The following is a 21,916-nucleotide window of genomic DNA, read 5'->3' as shown; positions in this document are numbered from 1 at the left end:
ATTTGTAATTCACATACCCCAACCAAGCAGATATGTTTTTAAAAGTCTTACCGTCTTCTTCAATTTTGAATCTTTTTTGGCAACTTGTGTTTCCAACTCTTCAACCTTTTTCCTCAACATCAAAATTTTACCTCGATTTGCAGCTGCATGTTCCAGATCGCCATCACAGGACTGCTAAATTTAAATCATACACGCAAGTTCAGAAAACTTGGTCTCACTAAATATCCACATTTTATTCTTAATTTACCGTAGGCTTTTGTTAAATACTACTTAAATACACAGTGCTCATTTCATCTTTTCCCACACATCGAAAATGACAATATAGAAGGGGGTCATTCAGCCGACTGCATCTGTGCCAGTTCTTTGAAAGAGTTATCCAATTACTCTCACTCCCCTCCTCTATCCTCAAAGTCCTGCGTTTTATTTATTTTTTCCTAAGTATATGTCCAATTCCTTCTAAAAGTTAGTATTGAATATGCTTCCACCAACCATTCAGGCAGTGCATTCCATATCATAACAACTCACCACATTAAATAAATTTCTCATCTCCTCCAGTTCTTTTGTCAATCATTTTAAATCTATGACCTCCAGTTACTGGCCTTTCCATTGCTGGAAACAGTTTCTCCATCACATATTATTGTTTACACACACAAATTAAAATGCAGAGGCGGCTCTTTCAAAACCACGACAATAGTGTAGGTGTACAATTCAGAGAAATCAAGTAATCTTACAGCACAGCAAGTGGCAATTCAGCTCACCGTGCTTGTGCCAGCTCTTTGAAAGAGTCCTACTCCCCTGCTCTTTCCCCATAGCCATGCAAGCTTTTCCATTCCAAGTATATATCCAATCTCCTTCCAAAAGTTACTATTACCCTTTCAGGTAGTGCATTCCAGAATCTAGCAACATACAGTAGATATTCTCCACATCTCACCTCTGGTTTCTTTGCTGTGCCATGCCTTTGAACATACGTCAATTATTTCAGCCACGCAGATAAAACGTCAACACACCACTAAAACAAATATGTGAACTTTAACTCAGTCAAGACTTTGAGAAAATAAAATATCTGTCCCCCACTTTAAAGCAATGACATTCAACGTAGAATTCTGCTTTGCGTGTTTCCTACAATGTATTTCATTAATAGGTTGTCATCTTAGTATAAGTCATCAGGTATCGTTAATGTCAATTATGTGTCATACCTTGTGCTTCCCAGTTGTCTGCTCCTTAGTACCAGAAGCACCGAGTTGCTTCTTCATATCTTCCAGCTGAGCAGAAAGTGATGTGACCTTTGCTTTTGTCTGCAGCTTCATTTTGGAAATTTTTGCTTCAAAGGCTTCTTTGTCTTCCTGCAGCAAAATAAATCAAGTGTTAGCTTGTGTGTTCACAGTGTTTCTACTTTGTTTCAAAGTTGATTGTTATGGACAATAATTTTAATGAATGTTTTATCAGGACTCTGTTAGAAATTTAACAGGCAAGAGTATTAAAGGTTCCGGAACCAAGGCAGGTAGAGTGCATGATCTAACTGAATAGTGAAAAGGGCTCAAAGAGTTAAATGGCCTACTCTTGTTCATATGTTCTTCTAACTTGTTGCTATTACATTAGCCATGTTTACAAATGTGAGAATGGATTTTTTTTTTAATATATTTTTGGGGAATATTGTGTTATTCTGAGGAGAAGGCTATGTGTCTATGTATGTGTATAAATGATTTGATTAAACTGGGGAAAAGTCAATAGAGACAGGTTGTCTGGGAGGTTTAAGACATGAAAGGATAGAGGCGTTAGGTGTGCATTTGTGATGAGATATTATGGTGCGTTTGAGGTACAAGTAAATAGGCTGGATCTAACATTTGTATTTTTAGATAAGTTGACGGTTCATATGAATAACAAAGGGAAGTCAGAGGTGACAAGAAACATTTTTGTATCTTACAGGAGTCCCATGGGTAAACAGAAGAGGGTATATTATATTTTATTGACCCAAAAGCAGAGACAAAATAGAAACATGAAAGGTTTTATATTTGGAAGGATTTGAGTTTCAAATAGGTGTGAGAACAATGGAACCTGAGATGAAAGGGGGTGAAAAGGTATTTTAGAGTTACTGTGGAGAACTTAGGGGTTGGCTGTTTGCTGTGTGAGGAAGATCTCCTGGCAACAGCTCCAGGCTGGGAGAAGATGCAGTTTGAATCAGCTATCCAGTCAAGCAGAAAAGTCTTGGGCTGCAAAAAGCAGTCTTGTTCTGAAGTCTTGGATTTCCACAGCAGAGTGGAAGACAGTTTAAGAGGTCATGTGGTATGCCTTTATTAAAGCTGCAGCAGTTTGCCTTGGGTAATGTTATTGGATTTTTATAGTTAAACATCTATAAGGGAGTGTTGCCTGGAAAGTGTTTACATGTGGGTCTGACCAATTAAGGAGTCTTTTTGGGCAATGTTTTGAAATCTAATTTTAACTGCTTAACTATAATCTTGTGTGTTTAAGTTTTGTTTTCTTCTTGTTAATAAAACTTTTACTTTTAATTTTTAATATCCCAAAAGAGTCACTTGGCTTCTTGCTGCTGAAATCAGTAAGTTTTCTTCTCATTTGCATGATACGAAGAAAGGGTATGGCCCGTAAACCAAATTTCACTCTGGGATTTGGTTTGTGCAGCAATTAACATCTGCTGTGGTCATAACACAAGGAAAATGCAGCCTTGAGAATAAGGATGCACTGACACTACAAGTACAGCATGGCTTGCAGCCCATATCTAGAGTCAGGGCCTGAAATGACACAGCGATAAAACAGCCTCTTTAGGTGCGGACGTTGAGTAAGTGCTTACCTGTGGATGTAAAGAAGAAAGACTTAAATTTATTTGGTGCCTTTAATGACCTCAAGGCCTTCCAAAACATTTTACAGCCAATAAAGTACTTATTGAAGTGCAGTCACTGTTGTAATGTAGGAAATGCAGCAGTCAAAATTATGATTAGCTTTGCCAATGACATAATGACCAGATAAACTAAATTAGCAATGTTGGTTGAGGGGTAAATATTGACCCAATACACAGGAGCTAACTCCCCTGCTCTTCTTTGAAAATGTGCCATGGGATCGTATACATCCATCTGAGAGAGCAGACAGAGCCTTGGCTTAACATCTCATCTGAAAGACGGCACTTCCAAAGATGCAGCACTTTCTCCATACTGCACTGGAATGTCGGCCTAGATTTTGTGCTTAACCAATGACCTTCTGGCTCAGGGGCGAGTTTGGCAGTTCCAATTAACCATGTGCATGTCTATCAGACTAACAACTGAATGAGAAGCATGGTTGATTATTTTTATCCCTGAACAGGCTCCTAGCCAAATGAATAAATGTGTATGGCAGATGCCTCGTATCTTCTATTTTCGTCTCTGAACTTAAAGGTTTTGATTAAAATTCAACCAATACAAGTGTATACATAAAGTATAGTGCTTGCAACAACTCACTTAAAAAGAGAGGCAAAAAATACATGCACTTGGATTCTTTAAATTATATTACCTTAAGCAGCTGATCTTTCACATGAAGCTGGTTATCTTTCTCCCGAATTAGTTCTTTCAGCTGCAATACCAGTTGTTCATTCTGGGCCAGCTGCTCAGTTAAATCTGCCACAGAATGATCGCCAACGCTCTTCTGGGTACTTGCTCCCTGCAGAATAATTTGTATGCATTAGATGCCATTAATAACTACAGAGTAAGAAGCAGAATATAAATTCTGCACTGGAGATCATAATCTTTTCAATATAACTGAGTTTAAAAAAATGTGTTCAATTTAGCAAGGTTCTGTACCAGCAATTTAATTCAAGGAGGGCTGAAAGGTACCAGAGAATGGAAACAAAATAATAGATGCATGTCAAATTAAATGCATCTTGTGTGCATATTTTCAAAAGTGCAATCAAAAACACGTGACAAAAAGCAGTTCACAAATCATTTTTGTAGCAAACAAAATAGCAACATATATCTTAAATCAACTTTATGTCAAGCTACATATAGCTGCAGGAAATGGCATGATTGTTTAAGATACATTTACCCCTGCTGGTGCTGGGGGCGGATCGTCTGCAGAGTACCACTTCCACATGGCTCCTTCTTATATGTGGCTGCAAATCAACCAAAGCAATAATTAGGTCCTTCCAAAGCACAGTGTCTTTAAATATAATGTTAATGGTCAACTAGTGACTATAATCATAGGGGAACAGTGGCTGGAGTTTGTGTTTGAAGTGGCTCTGAATTTGAGATGGAAGTTTTGAATAAAGGATAGGAAGTGTTATAATATGTACAAGTTGTTGGTGTAATATGTAATAAATATTTCTGCTAAAGTGAATCTATACACCTGTAGAGGTCATAAAATTTACATGTTTCAAATTCTGTTTAATTAAGATTCAGATTAACTTTGAAGTTTAAAATACAGTATAGATTCACCACAACAACCCTACTTTTAATGAATCCCCAGATTTAACACTCCAGATGGAAAGACACCATTTATTTTACAACAGAAAAAAGCTCTACTTTGGAGAACACTTGAAGCATGAATCCTACATAGCTTGTGCAATCACTTTCTGATAGGGTGGCCTATCCATATGCAGGCAAATGGCAACAAGATGTGAGGAAGCAAACACTACAACAAAACTGACACAGTGTAGAAATGTGCATGAAGATGGCGAGGAGATCACCTTTTTCTCTGAAGACAAAACTTCAAATCATCAATGATTTGCACCATAATGGAAAATTGAAAGTCACCGCCTGCTGTTGAATCAGGGAGCAGTGTGAGGAAACGTGATGTGCAAAGCACAGAACCAGTAATCCCTTAACTGGATGAGTTTAGAAAAGCAGTGGTCATTGTGTGAAACTTCTGACAGTCATTACCCAGAACCGAGGATCATTTTGGACTGATTAACAAAATGGAAACAGCAAGAAATGAGGAAGGCAGAAGTAATATAGAGCAATTTGCATTAATAGTTTTTTTCTCAAACAGAATAAAACAATGTTCATTCAAATTTGTTATTTCTTTTGTTTTTCTGATGCAAGCACAAGACTTGCCAAGCCATTGTGAACACCTTTTATAAAGTAAACTCTCCTATTGGTCCTGAGATTTATTACAATAAAGCTCAACTGTCTGTTTTGAGGCTGGAGATTAAAAGTGCAGCTTAGAAGCATTTTTGGATCATATTGCATCTGTGGTAAATGTTTCATGGATCTTTTTTTACTTATGTAACAGCAAACCACCAGCAACACTATTCATACAAGTCAGAGGATGGCCCACTTACATAATGAGAAAGTATGTGTTTGTCCCTTTAAGGTTGTAAAGTTTTATTGGTGTCAAGTCATAGATTAATTTACGGGCTAGATAAATAAGCACATGAGGGAGAAAGGAATAGAAGGATATGTTGAAGGGGTCAGAACAGGGGCGGGAGGGGACTTGTGTGGAATTTAAACACTGGTGTGGAGTTCCTATTCCAAATGGCTTGTTTCTGTGTTGTAAATAATTTGTAATGATTGCTGTTAATAGTGGATTCACGCAGACACCCAATTAAAAGCTAGCTGCAAAGCAACAAACTGGGACAGTTCATACAAAGTCTTGCATCTATCACATGTCTGACACTCTCCATACTTTGTTACAAATGTCAACAAATACTCAAAAATGCTGCATTCTTCTGACCTGCAGCCAGAAATTACAAGCATCTATAAACCCGACTTCACAAGCACCTTTAGTTACCTGCATCTGCCAGTTTGGACTACCTCACCTCAAAGGAGTACTTGAGCTATAGCCTGGAAGAAATGGTCCCAGTGAAAAGCACTGCTCTATCGTAGCTGTTGAACATCGCAACTATGCTCCACAGCCATGATTTCTAATAAAGAATCCCACAGCTGATCTGCTAGTTTAAAATAAAACTGTTGCTAAGCCTGGTTGCAGTTCAATCGGTATGAATAAAGTTCATCAGACTGCAGTAGGAAGAATTGGAACACACACTAGTGTGGGGCCGCATGACATCCAACTGTAAGTACAGCTTTACTGCACACACTAACAACTGCTACTTTATTCTATAAATAAATAATTATTATAGCATTATTGTTATTTATAGATTCCCTATGCTTATAAACACATTATGTGTGTTCCAATGAATTGAAAAAAAAAAGCACCAATAGAAAGAACTTGCACTCTACTCAACAAAGCAGAATTACCTGGAAAAACTCAGCAGGTCTGGCAGCATCGGCAGAGAAGAATAAAGTTGACGTTTCGAGTCCTCATGACCCTTCAACAGAACTGAGTAAAATTAGGAGGTGAATTAGGTGAAATATAAGCTGGTTTAAGGGTGGGGTGGGGTGGGGGGGGGGGGAAGAGAAGTGGTGGGTGGTTGTAGGGATAAGCAAGCAGTGATAGGATTTCAGCCCTCTCCTAATTTTACTCAGTTCTGTTGAAGGGTCATGAGGACTCAAAACGCCAACTTTATTTCTGCTTGTCCCTACAACCCCCCCGCCCCCCCTCCACACTTCTCTCCTCCACACCCCCCAACTTAAACCAGCTTATATTTCACCCCTCTCCTAATATTACTCAGTTCTGTTGAAGGGTCATGAGGACTCGAAACGTCAACTTTATTCTTCTCCGCCGATGCTGCCAGACCTGCTGAGTTTTTCCAGATAATTCTGTTTATGTTTTGGATTTCCAGCATACGCAGTTTTTTGTTTTTATCTTTGCACTCTTTACTGCCTTTCAAGACCTCAGGACATCCCAAAGTACTTGAAGGTCCTTAAAATATTCTTGAAGTCTAGTCAGAGTTGGAATGTAGGGAATGATTACAGTCAATTTGTGTACAGCAATGTTCCATTGTGCAATGCAATAAATAACTGGATAACCTATTTAGGTGGAGTTGGTTAAATGCTGGCCAGGAAAAACCTGTTCCTCTTCTTTGAAAAATACCACAGGATGGAGCCTCAGTTTAACATCTCATCCAAATGATGGCAATCTCGATAGTTTCCTCACTACTGCACTGATGGCTACAAGGCTTTAGGGTGAAAGAGGAAAGGTTTAGGGGGAACTTCTTCACTCAGAGAGTGGTGAGAGTGTGGAATGAGCTACCATCTGACGTGGTAAATGCGGGCTCACTCTTAAGTTATAAGAGTAAATTAGATAGATACATGGATGGGAGAGGTCTGGAGGGTTATGGACTAGGTGCAGGTCAATGGGACTAGCGGAATAATATTTCAGCACAGACTAGAAGGGCCGAATGGCATGTTTTCTGTGCTGTAGTGTTCTATGGTTCTATGAACAGTCAATCTAGAGTATGTCATAAACCCATGAGTTCTAGGCAAGATTCTACCCTGAGCCAAAACTGACACCGAAATGACTATAAAATGAATCACTGGCTCTGCACTAGAAATTTAAAAATTACTTCAAATTGAGAGGAAATGGATTTATTTTAGATATTGGAAGCTACTTGTAAAATATATTCCATTTAGTGTGAATTTTTTGCCACCATGAAACATTTCCTATAGCTTCTCACTCATGGCAGTTTCAAGCATGTACAAGGGTTTGCTTCTATCTTATTCCTGATGTAGATGTTGAGCAACAAATGTAATTTTACTTTAAGGTTGTTATGCCAGACAATTACTTCAGGAGTAGCGGAGAGTATCACCATGATGCTTCCTTCGTATTTGTGAATCAAACATTGAGTCGTTACATGCTCCACGGCCTGCTCTGCGTGAGCACAGTCACACATGAGAGAGCTTTTAATTTTCAAGTATCGGCATCTACCATGATTTTCGCAGATGGGGTTTCAAGTTGCCCATGAGCTTCATGGAAGATTGATGCCAGGGGGTCTTCCACATCAGGACTTTTGCGAGGTGTTTGTGGCATTTGTGAACTTCATTCAGCTTTCCAAGCTTCATTAAGGTTGAATTCACTTGCTCAAAGGATAAGCGCTGAGGTTCAAAAGGGGTTGTGCAACTTCAAATGGTGTTGAGGGACATTGTTGAGGTCCTGGTGGATGGGGAGTCTTAATATCTTCGATTTGCTGGCTTCCCAGAGGGTTGTGGCATTGAGGGGGGAGTGACATGTGACAACACGGGCAGCCAGGTTGTTAGGGCCGACTTGAGGGTGTTCAGGTGAATATCAACAATTCGAGTACTGCTCCATACTGGTACTCGTAACAGAGTGCAGTGATGTCCGAAGCACTGATGCTGATGTTCCCCAGCCAGTTTCTGGTCCAAGTTTAATAAGAGTGAACATAATTTACAAAAGGCGTCACAGCAACATTATTAGCTATAAAGTGAATTGGGTAGGAAAGAAATATTCTTATATTTATTTTAGGATAGTGGTTTGCTGAAAATTTTCCAGGAAAACTGCTTTCATCCCAAAAATGACATTAAGAATATGTAAAATGAGATAGTATCTCACAACACTAAATCCAAACATTATTAGTCACACAGAAAGATCTTACTCAAGCCAGACTATAACAACAGTTTTTCGCTTGGCTGCAAAATTCCTCTCTTAAAAAGCAATTTACACAAAAAAAATCTCAGATTTAAAATTAGCTGACCATGTCAACTGCCATTTGTGAAAGAGTTCCAAACTTCAATCAGCCTTTGGGCATAGATATCTCCTAATTTCACTCCTGTAAGGTCTGGTTTTAATTTCTGGACACTGCTGTTTTGCCCTAACCAGCAGAAATAGGTGTTCTCTATCTATCAATCAGTTCCCCTTAATACCTTGAAAAGTGCAATCATATTACCCCTTGGCCTTCTAAATTCCAGGGCTGACAGCCTAAGTTTATGTAGTCTCTCCGCCTAATTAACGCCTGGATTCCAGGTCTACCTGAAATCAGCAGGTCAGGAAAACCCAACAAAGTTGGCGGTGGGGGAGCATCATGTACATTTAATAGTGTGATCTTGCCAGAAACATTAAAACAATATTTGCACTTGGTATGATCACTGGAGCATCCGAAATATAAACAAAAGGTGGCAGCTTACTAGGAATGCATTAATAAAGTGTCCCCGGCACTAAAAGAAAGAAATTAGCACAGGATATTGTTCCCCGACAGGTTGTCCCATTGCCACTGACTGGTGGATACCTGCGCCTGCGCAAATCAGCCCTTACCTGTGCGGGGCCCGACAGCTGCAGGCGGACCAACGAAGCCCGATTCTCACAACCTGCGGTTCGAAGGGGGAGGAGGATAGGTTATAGCGCCATGATGGTATTATATGAGTTGTTATAAACTCCTGGGGAGGCAGAAGTGGATCACATGGGGCAGCTGAACCTCCCGCGGCGCCTTCTTCTTCTTCTTCGCCGCCACAACACCGAACCTCAGCCGAGCCGCAGCCAAGCTTCGTCGCAGCCGTTGTCGTCGTGACGTACGCACGTACAACGTTGTCCCTCAAGCGTGGGCACGCACAAGAACGTAGCGTGTGTCAGGCCCATTGTGGCAAGTAGGCAGAGGGAGATGGGCGAAGCCTGGTTAACAATGAGCTAGTGGTACCAGTGATCTGAGAGTGACACACATACCAAACCCATTGAACATTAAAAGCTGCTTTATTTTTTTTTTTAACCAGTAAGATGCTTATTGCATTGTCAAGTCTCACCTTGGTTCAGGATTTGCACTTTACAGCCTTCTGGATTCAAGATTAAGTTCAACAATTTTAGATTGTAACCTCTGCACCCATTTTGTTTTGTGTTTCTTTGTTGGTTAGTTTTCTTTTTCACATGTTTTTCTCTTATTACCGCTACTTTGCTTGTGGATGGCAGCTATTCCGGATTCTGCCATTCTCTTCTCTTCTAGACATTTTTTTGTTTCATTACTTGTCCCATTATCACTCCCTTTGGCCTTGCACCATGAATCCCTTTGTCATTTATTCTTTCCTGCCCTCCACCCTATCACAGACCTTCTGTTTTGTTCTTCCCACCTTCCCCCTTTCACTTGCTCAAAACCGATGAGATTTCTAACTTTTCTCAGTTTTGATGGAAGGTTACAGACCTAAAATGTTAATTCTGATCCTCTCTCCACAGAATCTGCCAGATGTGCTGAGTATTTCAGTTTCTATTTCAGAATTTAAAGCTTATATTGGAGAAGAAAGAAAGCATTTTTATAGTAACTTAACACCACAGGACCTTCCAAAGTGATTCACACCCAAGTACTTTTGAAGTGTTTGAAGTGATGTAATTTACACACAGCAAGCCCCCACAAACAGCAATGAAATAAATGACCACATCATCTGTTTTTGGTGTTGGTTGAGGAATAAATTTTGGCCCAAACACTGGAGAGAACTTTCTTGCTTTTCTTCCAAGAGTGCTGTGGGATCTGCCAGCCTAGATTATGTGCTCAAGCCTAATAGAACAACAACTGATATTTAGATAGCACTTTTAACAAAATAAAACATCTCAAGGTATTTCACAGGAGCATTATAAAGCAAAATATGATACCAAGTGTTACAAATACACAATTTTATAAGATCGTTATGTTTTAAACTGTTTCTTTTAATTCAAGATAAAATGGAGCATGTGACCTCCTACTGGTTCTGATCGGCGTTAAGCCAATGGCCCTGGTTGCCATGGGGTCCAGAAGCCCAGATCAAGTTCTGTTGAAACCCAAGTGCCAGCTTTCACACCCAAACACAAAGGAAGAGCAGCTGTTCTTGCTGTCTGCAGGCTTAATAACTCAGAGAACCTGCGAGGAGAGAGAGGGGGAAACAACAGCTGTTGCGAACAGCAGGAGCAAAGGCTGTTCTCTGTTCGTCACCAGGCAGAACGTCCCTTCGAAGAGACGAGACCCATAGAAGTTTAAGGACACTAAGATTTGTCCTGATGTGGCCAAGAGAAGGAGTCACCAGAGTGGGCCTTGCTGCTGGAAGTTGGTTCAGAAATTCCTAGAAGACACTGGACATTACAGCACAGTGAAAGGGGAGAAGTGAGCCTATAGGAAGCTGATAGTAACTTTGGACTGGTTCCTGGGGTTTTCAGTCATGTTAGGAAGTTAAGGGAGAACATCTTTCCTGTAGGTTAGTGAATTAGTTGCCTGCTAAATAATGCTTAGTCAATGTTGCTTTTAGCATGTTTGTTACAGTAAATGCCTTTAACCATGAAACCTTGTTATGTGTTCCTTTGTGTCGGTCTCCGGCAATTCAAATCTCTTTTTAAAAATTATCCATCTCTATGGTGATCGTTACACAAACCACATAAGGAGATATTAGGGCAGATAACCAAAAGCTTGGTCACAGAGGTAGGTTTTAAGGATGGTTGTAAAGAAAGAAAGCAAGGTGGAGAGGTGTAGGAAGGACATTCCAAAGCTTGGGGCCTAGGCAACTGAACACATAGCCACCAATAATGGACTGATTAAAATTGATTAATAATGCTGAAAAGTCAATACTGTCCCATACTTTAAAGGAAATCTTGCTAATATATTTTTGCTAATTTCACCTCCAGAGATTTTTGATACTTTAACAAATTTGATTATATTTTTATGCCAAAATAAGTTCACTCAAAATGAGTAAGGCTTGATAGGTCTATAACATTTCTCTGCCAAGATAGAATCATTGCCAACACTGAGTGTGAGCTGTGGCTCTGTTGATACCTTTTACCTCTGAGTTAGAAGGTGTGTGGACTCATTGTCCCATTCCAGGACTTGGGCACAAAAATCAAGGCTGACATTTTAATACGGTACCAAGGGACTGCTGTGCTACCAGAGATGCGGTCTTTCAGATGGGATTTTAAACCAAGGACCCATCTGCCCTCTCAGGTTGGCGTAAAAGATCCCACGGCACTCTTTCGAAGAACAGCAAAGGAATTATCCCTGCTGTCCTGACCAACATTTATCCCACGCTTAACATGACAAAAAACAGATTATTTGATAGTTATTACATTTCTGTTTGTAGGAGTTTGTTGCATGCAAATTTGCTGTCATGTTTCCGACATTACATCAGTGACTACACTTCCAAAGTACTTAACTGGCTGTAGGGTGCTTTTAGATCTTCTGAGGTCATGAAAAGCACCATATAAATACAAGTATTTATTTTTAACAGTGTGGCTTTAGGCAAACAAAATAACACCTACCTCTGTATTACAACTTTCAACTCTTTCTATTGCTCAACACCATCCTGTGTGGAAATGCACTTCAAATCAGAGTATAATAGATTTGTGTCCAGGGTACAGAATTGTGCACAATTTGCAATGAACTCACAGCAACTATCACCCAAGGGTTCACTTGAAGATATTAAGGAACCAACCAATAGCAGACTTACTGTAATGTACACCATGAAAATGTAGGTTTAATGATATTCTGTTAAATTAATGTCATGGATAGAATGTATTTCCTCTCTCACTGCCCACATTAATCAGTATGTTTTGTATGTAAAGAGATGCGTCTTTTACCCTTGAGAGTGTGTATTCCAATTAAATAATTCAACAGCAAGCTTTTGTGAGTTTAAAATAAAGAAGGTTATTTATTCTCACTTACCGCAAAATAACGCAATGTCACACAATTGGTCCCACACATGCACACACACACATGCAAATATTGGATACAGGTAAAGATAATGCACTTTTACAGATTACAGTTAATTCAGCCTCTGAATTACAATTTCTTCCATGTGGCAGGCCTATGGTTTCTTGAATGGATTCGATTATTTAAAGTTGAAGTCAGGGTCTTGTTAAGCAAAGGTTCACAACGGGTTGCAAGGTTTCTTGAAGTCAAATATCCAGGAAGTTGGTTCTCAGGTGAATTTTGAAACTGGAACAGGTTAAATACTTTGGCTGCTTGATGGCTTTCAGGTAGTTTCAGAGTCTGGTTCTCAGCCTGGCTGGCAACTGGTAGTTCAGATGGATCTCTGCGTCCTGTGGTAATAAAGGTGCAGTCTCTGAAACTACTTTTGATCACGTAATGGCTGGGTTAACAGTTCTGAAGCCCACACAATCTAGTTTTGATGGGAGGGGCCATCGTAATACAATGGGAAGTTGATAGTAGCCATTGAGTGTCGATCTTCCTTTTTGTCCAGTATGAAACATGGAGATACGCAGTCTAGGAACTCCATAGTTTGTAGGCATTGGCCCATCCTTAAGAAATGAGATGTGTGAATTCTACAAATGGCTATGAGGTACCCTGACCTATGTCCATATTTAATTAGGCAATCGCTGGAGACTTGATACTGCCTGTAGTCCAAACGCCACAAGTCACATGATTTGTGGCAGCCATCTTGACAGCTTGTTTGTGTCCAATTTTTAAAAGTATTGAGTGAAAGTTCATAACATGACATGCCTGTACTGGGTATGACATTAAGCAGTTCCTATTTCAATAAAAACTAAATAAACAAGTCAGCCCCATGTGTCTTTGTGCTTCTGTCATTAACATTAAATTGTATGATGACAAATGGATGCACATGCCCTGATGTGGTTCCATGTTGATTTCCAAACTCTTAAGTATAATATTAACCATTTCAATATGTTCAATAATTTACTGTTTATATCTAAGGCATGTTTCAAGTAGAGTTAAATTATAAATAACATGTTCCAAAATTATAAGCTTCATTACTCTCCATTTGCCTTTTGGCAACTGAGAAAATTGCAGCTATGCACAAGCTGTAGGTTTGGGAGGAAGAAACAGCCTCAAACACACCATCATTAGAGGTGAACAATCTATGGAATCTATGGAATTCATTGCCACAGAAGGCTGTGGAGGCCAGGTCATTGAGTGTATTTAAGACCGAGATAGATAAGTTGGATAAGATAGATAGGTGGAGGGTGGACCCTCCACCCCTGCTTGTCCCTCCGTCCCCACCCCATCTTCCAATCCCAGTCCCAGCCGCGTATTCACTATACCCCCTGACCTTCCCCTCTCCGATGCTGAACGTTCAGTGCTCAGCAAAGGACTTAGTTTCATACCCTTACGCCCTCATCTCAATGAATTTCGGGCTCGGCATGATGCTGAACTCTTCTTCCGCCGTCTTCGTCTCCGTGCTCACTTCTTTGGGCAGGAGTCCTCTCCCCGTTCAACGGATCCTTTTACCCACCTCCAATATTCTCCCTCCACCTGGACCCCTCCCTCTGGATTCTTACCTTCTCTTGATCTTTTCATTGAGAACTGTCGGCGTGACATTAGCCGTCTCAATTTCTCTGCTCCTCTCACCCATTCTAATCTGTCTCTCTCTGAACTTACTGCACTCCGTTCTCTCAGGTCCAACCCCAACATTGTCATCAAACCCACTGACAAGGGTGGTGCTGTTGTTGTCTGGCGCACTGACCTCTACCTCGCGGAGGCTGAGCATCAACTCGCAGACACTTCCTCCTACCTCTCCCTGGACCATGACCCCACCACAGAACATCAAGCCATTGTTTCCAGGACTGTCACTGACCTCATCTCCTCTGGAGATCTTCCTCCCACAGCTTCCAACCTGATAGTCGCCCAACCCCGGACGGCCCGCTTCTACCTCCTACCCAAAATCCACAAACAGAACTGTCCCGGCAGACCGATCGTGTCAGCCTGTTCCTGCCCCACGGAACTCATTTCTCGTTATCTTGACTCCCTTCTCTCTCCCCTTGTCCAGTCCCTTCCCACCTACATCCGTGATTCCTCTGACACCTTACGTCACATCAACAATTTCCAGTTCCCTGGCCCCAACCGCTTCCTCTTCACCATGGATGTCCAATCGCTCTACACCTCCATCCCCCACCAGGATGGTCTGAGGGCCCTCAGCTTCTTCCTTGAACAGAGGCCCAAACAATCCCCATCCACCACTACTCTCCTCCGTCTGACTGAACTTGTTCTCACACTGAACAATTTCTCCTTTAACTCCTCTCACTTCCTCCAAGTAAAAGGTGTGGCTATGGGTATCCGCATGGGCCTCAGCTATGCCTGTCTCTTTATGGGGTATGTGGAACATTCCTTGTTCCAGTCCTACTCCGGCCCCCTCCCACAACTCTTTCTCCGGTACATCGATGATTACTTCGGTGCTGCTTCATGCTCTCGTCGGGACCTGGAAAAATTTATTAATTTTGCTTCCAATCTCCACCCCTCCATCATTTTCACATGGTCCATCTCTGACACTTCTCTTCCCTTCCTTGACCTCTCTATCTCAATTTCTGATGATAGACTGTCCACCAATATCCATTACAAGCCTACCGACTCCCACAGCTACCTCGACTACAGCTCCTCACACCCCGCTTCCTGTAAAGACTCCATCCCATTCTCTCAGTTCCTTCACCTCCGTCACATCTGTTCTAATGACGCTACCTTCAAAAACAGCTCCTCCGACATGTCCTCCTTCTTCCTTAACCGAGGTTTTCCACCCACGGTGGTTGACAGGGCCCTCAACCGTGTCCGGCCCATATCCCGCGCATCCGCCCTCACGCCTTCTCCTCCCTCCCAGAAACATGATAGGGTCCTCCTTGTCCTCACTTATCACCCCACCAGCCTCCGCATTCAAAGGATCATCCTCCGCCATTTCCGCCAACTCCAGCATGATGCCACCACCAAACACATCTTCCCTTCAGCCCCCCTGGCGGCATTCCGTAGGGATCATTCCCTCCGGGACACCCTGGTCCACTCCTCCATCACCCCCTACTCCTCAACCCCCACCTATGGCACCTCCCCATGCCCACGCAGAAGATGCAACACCTGCCCCTTCACTTCCTCTCTCCTCACCGTCCAAGGGCCCAAACACTCCTCTCAAGTGAAGCAGCATTTCACTTGCATTTCCCCTAACTTAGTCTACTGCATTCGTTGCTCCCAATGCGGTCTCCTCTACATTGGAGAGACCAAACGCAAACTGGGCGACCGCTTTGCAGAACACCTGCGGTCTGTCCGCAAGAAAGACCCAAACCTCCCTGTCGCTTGCCATTTTAACACTCCACCCTGCTTTCTTGCCCACATGTCTGTCCTTGGCTTGCTGCATTGTTCCAGTGAAGCCCAACGCATACTGGAGGAACAGCACCTCATCTTCCGACTAGGCACTTTACAGCCTTCCGGGCTGAATATTGAATTCAACAACTTTAGATCTTAAACTCCCCCTCCCCCCATCCCCACCCCGTTTCTTCCCCCTCCCCCTTTTTTTTTCAATAATTTATATAGATTCTTCTTTTCCCACCTATTTCCATTATTTTTAAATCTACAACTAATACCTTGTTAGTCTTTCCACCCCACCCCCACTAGAGCTGTACCTTGAGTGTCCTGCCATCCATTCTTAATTAGCACTTTTCTTAGATAATATCACCACCTTCAACACCTCTTTGATCCTTTTGTCTGTGACATCTTTTGATTATCTGCTCCTATCACTGCTTGCTTGTCCCCATAACCACCCCACCCTCAACTTCTCTCTCCCCCCACCCCCACCTTAGACCAGCTTATATTTCACCTCTCTCCTAACTATACTTCAGTTCTGCCGAAGGGTCATGAGGACTCGGAACGTCGACTCTTTTCTTCTCCACCGATGCTGCCAGACCTGCTGAATTTTTCCAGGTAATTCTGTTTATGTTTTGGATTTCCAGCATCCGCAGTAGCTTTTAGCTTTTTGTTTTTATTAGATAAGTTCTTGATTGGTAAGGGGATCAAAGGTTACGGGGAGAAGGCGAGAGAATGGGGTTGAGAAACTTATCAGCCATGATTGAATGAACTTGATGGGCCGACTGGCCTAATTTCTGCTCCTATGTCTTATGGTCTTATGGTCTTATGGTCTAAGTTCAAGTGTGATAAGTGAAATTTGGCATGGTTATTTATTTTGTATTGTAGTTTGAGTCATTGAGTAAGGGTTAATTTAAAGGAGAAATCTATTGAGTCTTGGTACTTTTGAATTGTTATACACTGATTGCCATAATTGATTGCCAAGGTGTCGACTGCGAACTTTGACACCTTGGACAATAGTTTCAACTCAGACATTTCTCCTCCATTCAATGATTAAAAATTGTCACAAAGTAACAATTTAACACGACTGTCATTGGTAAATAATCTAATGCCCTATATTCCCCTAATATAGTTAAATGAGATATTTATTATCCTTTATATTTTATGTTATATTCCTAAATTTAAAATATTTTAAATGTCTTTGTTAGGAAATTTTTGTTTTGCTTTTCAGATTCTCGCAGACTAGCATCACAAATAGGTGGAATGGATTCTTCATGCTCAGGAATTCATTTTCACAAATGAGTATTTAGACAAACGATAAAAATAACCCAAGGACTATAACAATGTGTGCACCTCCAATCTTCCAAAAGGTGGACTGATTATCATAATAATGAGATGAGACCAGATAGGAATATCTACATTGGTTTTTTTGTACACAGTAAGTAATCATCAGTTTTACAGCAAATCCCATTTTAGTGCACCCTTAACTTCAACCTCTCCTAACAATAAATAGAATAATAAAAATATATCACACTCCTCTGGATAACCATTTAAGTAACACCTTTTAATCAGCCTTATCAATCAATAAGTTGAAGCATTACTCATAGCCTGGTCAGCTCCCTTCTTAAAATAGATTGGCCTAGGTCTTCATCACCTCTCTCAGCAGACCTTACCAATTGATGCCGAATGTGGCTTATCCTCTGTGGAAAGAAAGTATTGCAGTTTGATTCCTGACTCCTTCCCTGTCCAAGGTTTGGCCAGTAGAGCTGCTTGTAAATCCACCTTTGCCCAAGATTGAGTGTGCAATTCTTGAGACTAGCTCTGGCAAATTCGGAGGAATGGCATTCCAATCTTTACTGGATAAAAAATTTCCATTGTCTGGCCTGGACTCTAAGGATTAAATTACAAGATTGTACAAACTAAGGTCATACTCCATAGAAATTAGAAGCCTAAAACATGATTTGATCAAAATTTTCAAACTATTTAGGAATACTGATGCTAGATAAAGAGAAACTATATTCATGGGTTGGCGAGTCTAGGACTAGGGAACAAAGCCTAAAGGTTGGAGCCAGGCCTTTCAGGAGTGAAATTAGGAGACACTTCGACAAAACACTTTTAGTAAAGAGTGATAGAAGTTTAGGATTGTTCTGCAAATGGTAGTTGATACAAGGTCAATTGTTAATATTAAATCTGAGGTTAACAGATTTATGATAACCAAATGTACTAAGGGATGTGAGGCATACGGAGCCATCATTTCATTTAGTGGTGGAAAAAGACTCAAGAGGCTAAATGGGCTACTCTGTTCCTAGATGCTCCATTTGACTTGTAATCCATATTTCTAACATATGATAGTCTTTACTTAGTCTTTCTTACTTCAACTTGTCTTATGCTCCCTTGTTATTGGCTAAGAGAAAATTCAATAGTTCTTCCCCTTTAAATGTGGAAACAAAATGCAGACTAATCATTCAAAATGGCTAGATTCATAGGGCAGAATTTTCCCCCTGTCGGGGAGGAAGTTTAGGAGCAGGCACGTGGAGGCAAGCCTCCGATCGGCGCCCCCAATTGGGGGGCGTGCTGCCATTTTACGTGGGCGGGCCAATTAAGGCCCGCCCAGGGTGACATCTGCAAGGAAGCGCTATGCGCTCCCTGTGCCGGGGGGGGGGGGGTGGTGGTGGGATCCCTAATCTGAAAGTGCACTCTTTAGCGCATGCGCACGAAAGTGTGCACTCATCTCCCTGAGGCTAAGCGCTGCCTCAGGCAGATCGACACGAAATTTAAAAATGTTAACAATAGAAAAAAAAAAATCCCCTGACATGTCCCCTCATGTAACACTGTCACATGAGTTGGGACATGTCCATCACTTTCATTGACACTTTTATTAAAAATTTGAAAACCTACATGAAACCTCATGAGGTTTCATGCTTTTTCCAATGCCCGCCAGGGCTCCCGGCCTGCCCGCCAACCTTAAAGTTGGACGGGCAGGTCCATTAAGTACTTTAATTACTTTGTCAATGGCCTCAATTGGCCGTTGACAGGTCGGCGGGCGCACAGCTGTTTCTGCTGAGGCCCCGCCCACCTGACAATTGAAACGGGGCACGGTGATGTCCGGAATTCTGCCCGACATCATCCTGCGTCATTTTACGTGTCGGCGAGTTGGCCCCGCCCCCTGCTCACCGACTAGGAAATCCTGGCCATAAGGTCAAATTTCCTGGTTTCTCTCTGATAGATGGAAGCCACAGGTCTCCCAATGAATCTCACTCTCCTAGCACCCAAATTATAATATAAAAGAAACCTTAAAGATAGTGAAACAAAAGCAAAAATTGCTGGAAAAACTCAGCAGGTCTGACAGCATCTGTGGAGAGAAAGACAGAGTTAACATTTCGAGTCCGTATGGCTCTTCTTCAGAAGTAAAGAGAAGTAAAAATGTGGTGAAATATATACTGTTTAAGGGGGGGTGGGACAGTTGAAGCTGGATAGAAGGCCAGTGATAGGTGGAGGCAAAGGAGAGATTGCAAAAGATGTCATGAACATAAGGTCGAAGGGGTGTTGATGGTGGTGATACTGGCTAAAGGAGACATGGTGACATTAAGAGTAGAAAGCAGGATGAGCAAGTAACAGATGGCCCAAGTGGGGGTGGGGTGGGGTGGGGGGAGGGGACAGTGTAGGGATAAAATATCGAAATAGGCTAAAAGGTGGGGATAAAACAATGAATGGAAATAAATTTTTAAAAATAATAATAAAAATAGGTGGGAAAAATATATATATATAAGAATTTTAAAATAAATATTTGATAAAAAAGGATCAAAAAGTGGTGAGGATGGAGGAGAGAGTTCATGATCTGAAGTTGTTGAACTCAATGTTAAGTCTGGAAGGCTGTAAAGTGCCTAGTCAGAAGGTGAGGTGCTGTTCTTCTAGTTTGTGTTGAGCTTCACTAGACCATTACAGCAGGCCAAGTATGGACATGTGGGCATGAGAGCAGGGTGGAGTGTTGAAATGGCAAGCAACAGGAAGGTCTGGATCATGCTTGCGGACAGACTGAACGTGTTCCGCAAAGTGCTCACCCTGTCTGCGTTTGGTCTCTCCAATGTAGAGGAGACCATATTGGGAGCAGTGAATGCTCACTTGAAAGGAGTGTTTGGGCCCTTGGGCGATGAGGAGGGAGGAAGTAAAGGGGCAGGTGTTGCACCTTCTGCGATTGCATAGGAAGGTGCCATGGGAGGGGGTTGAGGTGTAGGGGTGATGGAGGAGTGGACCAGGGTGTCCCGGAGGGAATGATCCCTGTGGAATGCCACCGGGGGGGTGAAGGGAAGGCGTGTTTGGTGGTGGCATCATGCTGGAGTTGGCGGAAACGGCGGAGGATGATCTTTTAAATGCAGAGGCTGGTGGGGTGATAAGTGAGGACAAGGGGGACCCTATCATGTTTCTGGGAGGGAGAGGAAGGTGTGAGGGCAGAGGCACAGGAGATGGGTCGGACACGGTTGAGGGCCTTGTCAACCATCGTGGGTGGGAAACCTGGGCTAAGGAAGAAGGAAGACATGCCAGAAGCATTGTTTTGGAAAGTGGAATCATCAGAACAGATGCGACGGAGGTGAAGGAACTGAGAGAATGGGAAGGGGTCCTTACAGGAAGCGGGGTGTGAGGAGCTGTAGTCAAGGTAGCTGTGGAAGTCGGTGGGCTTGTAATGAATATTGGTGGACAGTCTATCACTAGCAATTGAGACCCACTTGGATGTGTTGGCATCACACACTAAACCAGAGGTGAAATGAGAATGACCTCCCTTGGTATTAAGGCAGCATTTGATTGAGTGTTGCACCATGGACCCCAAGTGTTTCAGACACGAGGGGGTTTAATTTAAGCAGCCCTGATTTCTCCTCTCACCACCTTTCCATAAACAGAAAGGCGTCTTGATTTTGATTTTCCCCTTTATAAGCGGTGGCCTTTAACCAACACCTCAGTTTCGGTGTGGTCCAATTTCTATTATTTACCCCCACAGAAAACTCCTGATAGGATGAACTCAGAGGCTTAGTTTATCTTACACAGACTCAGATGCGGTCGGTGAGTGCTAACGTGGCCTCCTTTTCGCTCATACAAATAAAGAGGGGGATAGAAAAAGAAAGAGATACAGGGCAAAGACCACAGAGTAAAGAATTAGTTTTTCACTTGAGTCCAGAGTCCAGAATCAAAGTCCAAATGTGTATTCCTTCACAGAGGTCAGCAGATAGCAAACTGATGCTGGATAATTCACTTTTCCAATAGAGAAGACTTCCATGAAGAGATAGGCATGCAGAGATGAATCAGTCTTGTAGGCGATGGTACAGAAGTTCAGGAGTTCCAGTAGAAACAGTGTTGATGGGGCAGGTAACCTGGAAAGGGCCCTTTTTCTGAGCTGCTGCTTGATAGATGGAAGTTGGCAGTCTGATTTGCAGAACAGCAAGACAGTATAACTGGTTTTCCCAGCTAGGGGAGTCGTCACATGGCTCCCACATTTCCACTTTGGCCTTGAGAAAGGGTGTACATTCCTTTGTTCGAATTCCTGAGATTGTTAATCTTCCAACTATTAAAATTTTGAAAGGAAAGTTGCAGGGCTCTTTGTCCCAGCAGACTAGTGGACTCCAGTGGCCGAACCTTGCTTATGAAATGCAGAGGGCCTTTGTATAATTGCCTTTGAATTTGGACTCTGCAGCCCACAGGGGTCATTAATGTCTCTCTACAGGCCATCTGCATTTCATAAGCAAGGTGCTGCGATACTGCCAAGTAGCTCTTATTGTTCGAGAGTCACAACCAGACATAGTTTCAGCCATTTTAAAAGGTCATTGACCAGTTTTAAAATTCTAGTTAAGTAGTTATGAGGATATATATATATTTTATAAAAATATAGAGTGCGAGGTCTTAGCCCTGTTAAATCCCTCACAGCTTCAGAGAAGCAAAAATAATTTCTACTTTTTATTGTTTTTATGTGGTCTTATGAAGGAAGAATAAGAAGTATACATGCATTCTGTCATTCACACTGACACGTCAGACACACAACACACAGGGGCAATGCAGTTCCCTGCTGTATTTTCTTATTCTGAGGTTTAAACCTGGGTTAGTGCAATCTGTTATTCT

The 21,916-nt window shown here is 42.0% G+C and overlaps 1 protein-coding gene across 3 annotated transcripts in view; it reads right to left on the bottom strand.

The window, feature by feature from the left end:
• The window catches only part of LOC144684984 (uncharacterized), an 84,266-nt gene extending 74,913 nt beyond the window's left edge, over positions 1-9,353 (bottom strand). For 2 of the 3 annotated variants that reach the window (XM_078549475.1, XM_078549477.1), the window contains exons 1-5: positions 9,088-9,353; positions 4,027-4,093; positions 3,499-3,645; positions 1,197-1,343; positions 52-174 (exon numbers count right to left, since the gene is read on the bottom strand). In XM_078549475.1, coding sequence (XP_078405601.1) covers positions 52-174; positions 1,197-1,343; positions 3,499-3,645; positions 4,027-4,074 — 465 coding nt within the window. In that variant the 5' untranslated portion in view covers positions 4,075-4,093; positions 9,088-9,353. Of the gene's footprint in view, positions 1-51; positions 175-1,196; positions 1,344-3,498; positions 3,646-4,026; positions 4,094-7,603; positions 7,656-9,087 lie in introns of those variants that run through there. The other variant, XM_078549476.1, reaches the window with a different exon arrangement.
• Between the last annotated feature and the right edge of the window lie 12,563 nt (positions 9,354-21,916).

The sequence above is a fragment of the Cetorhinus maximus genome, chromosome 9, assembly GCF_964194155.1.
Source record: "Cetorhinus maximus chromosome 9, sCetMax3.hap1.1, whole genome shotgun sequence".
Lineage (NCBI taxonomy): Eukaryota > Metazoa > Chordata > Chondrichthyes > Lamniformes > Cetorhinidae > Cetorhinus > Cetorhinus maximus.
Note: the sequence above shows the minus strand (reverse complement) of the source record. Positions and strands in the feature narration are given on the sequence as shown.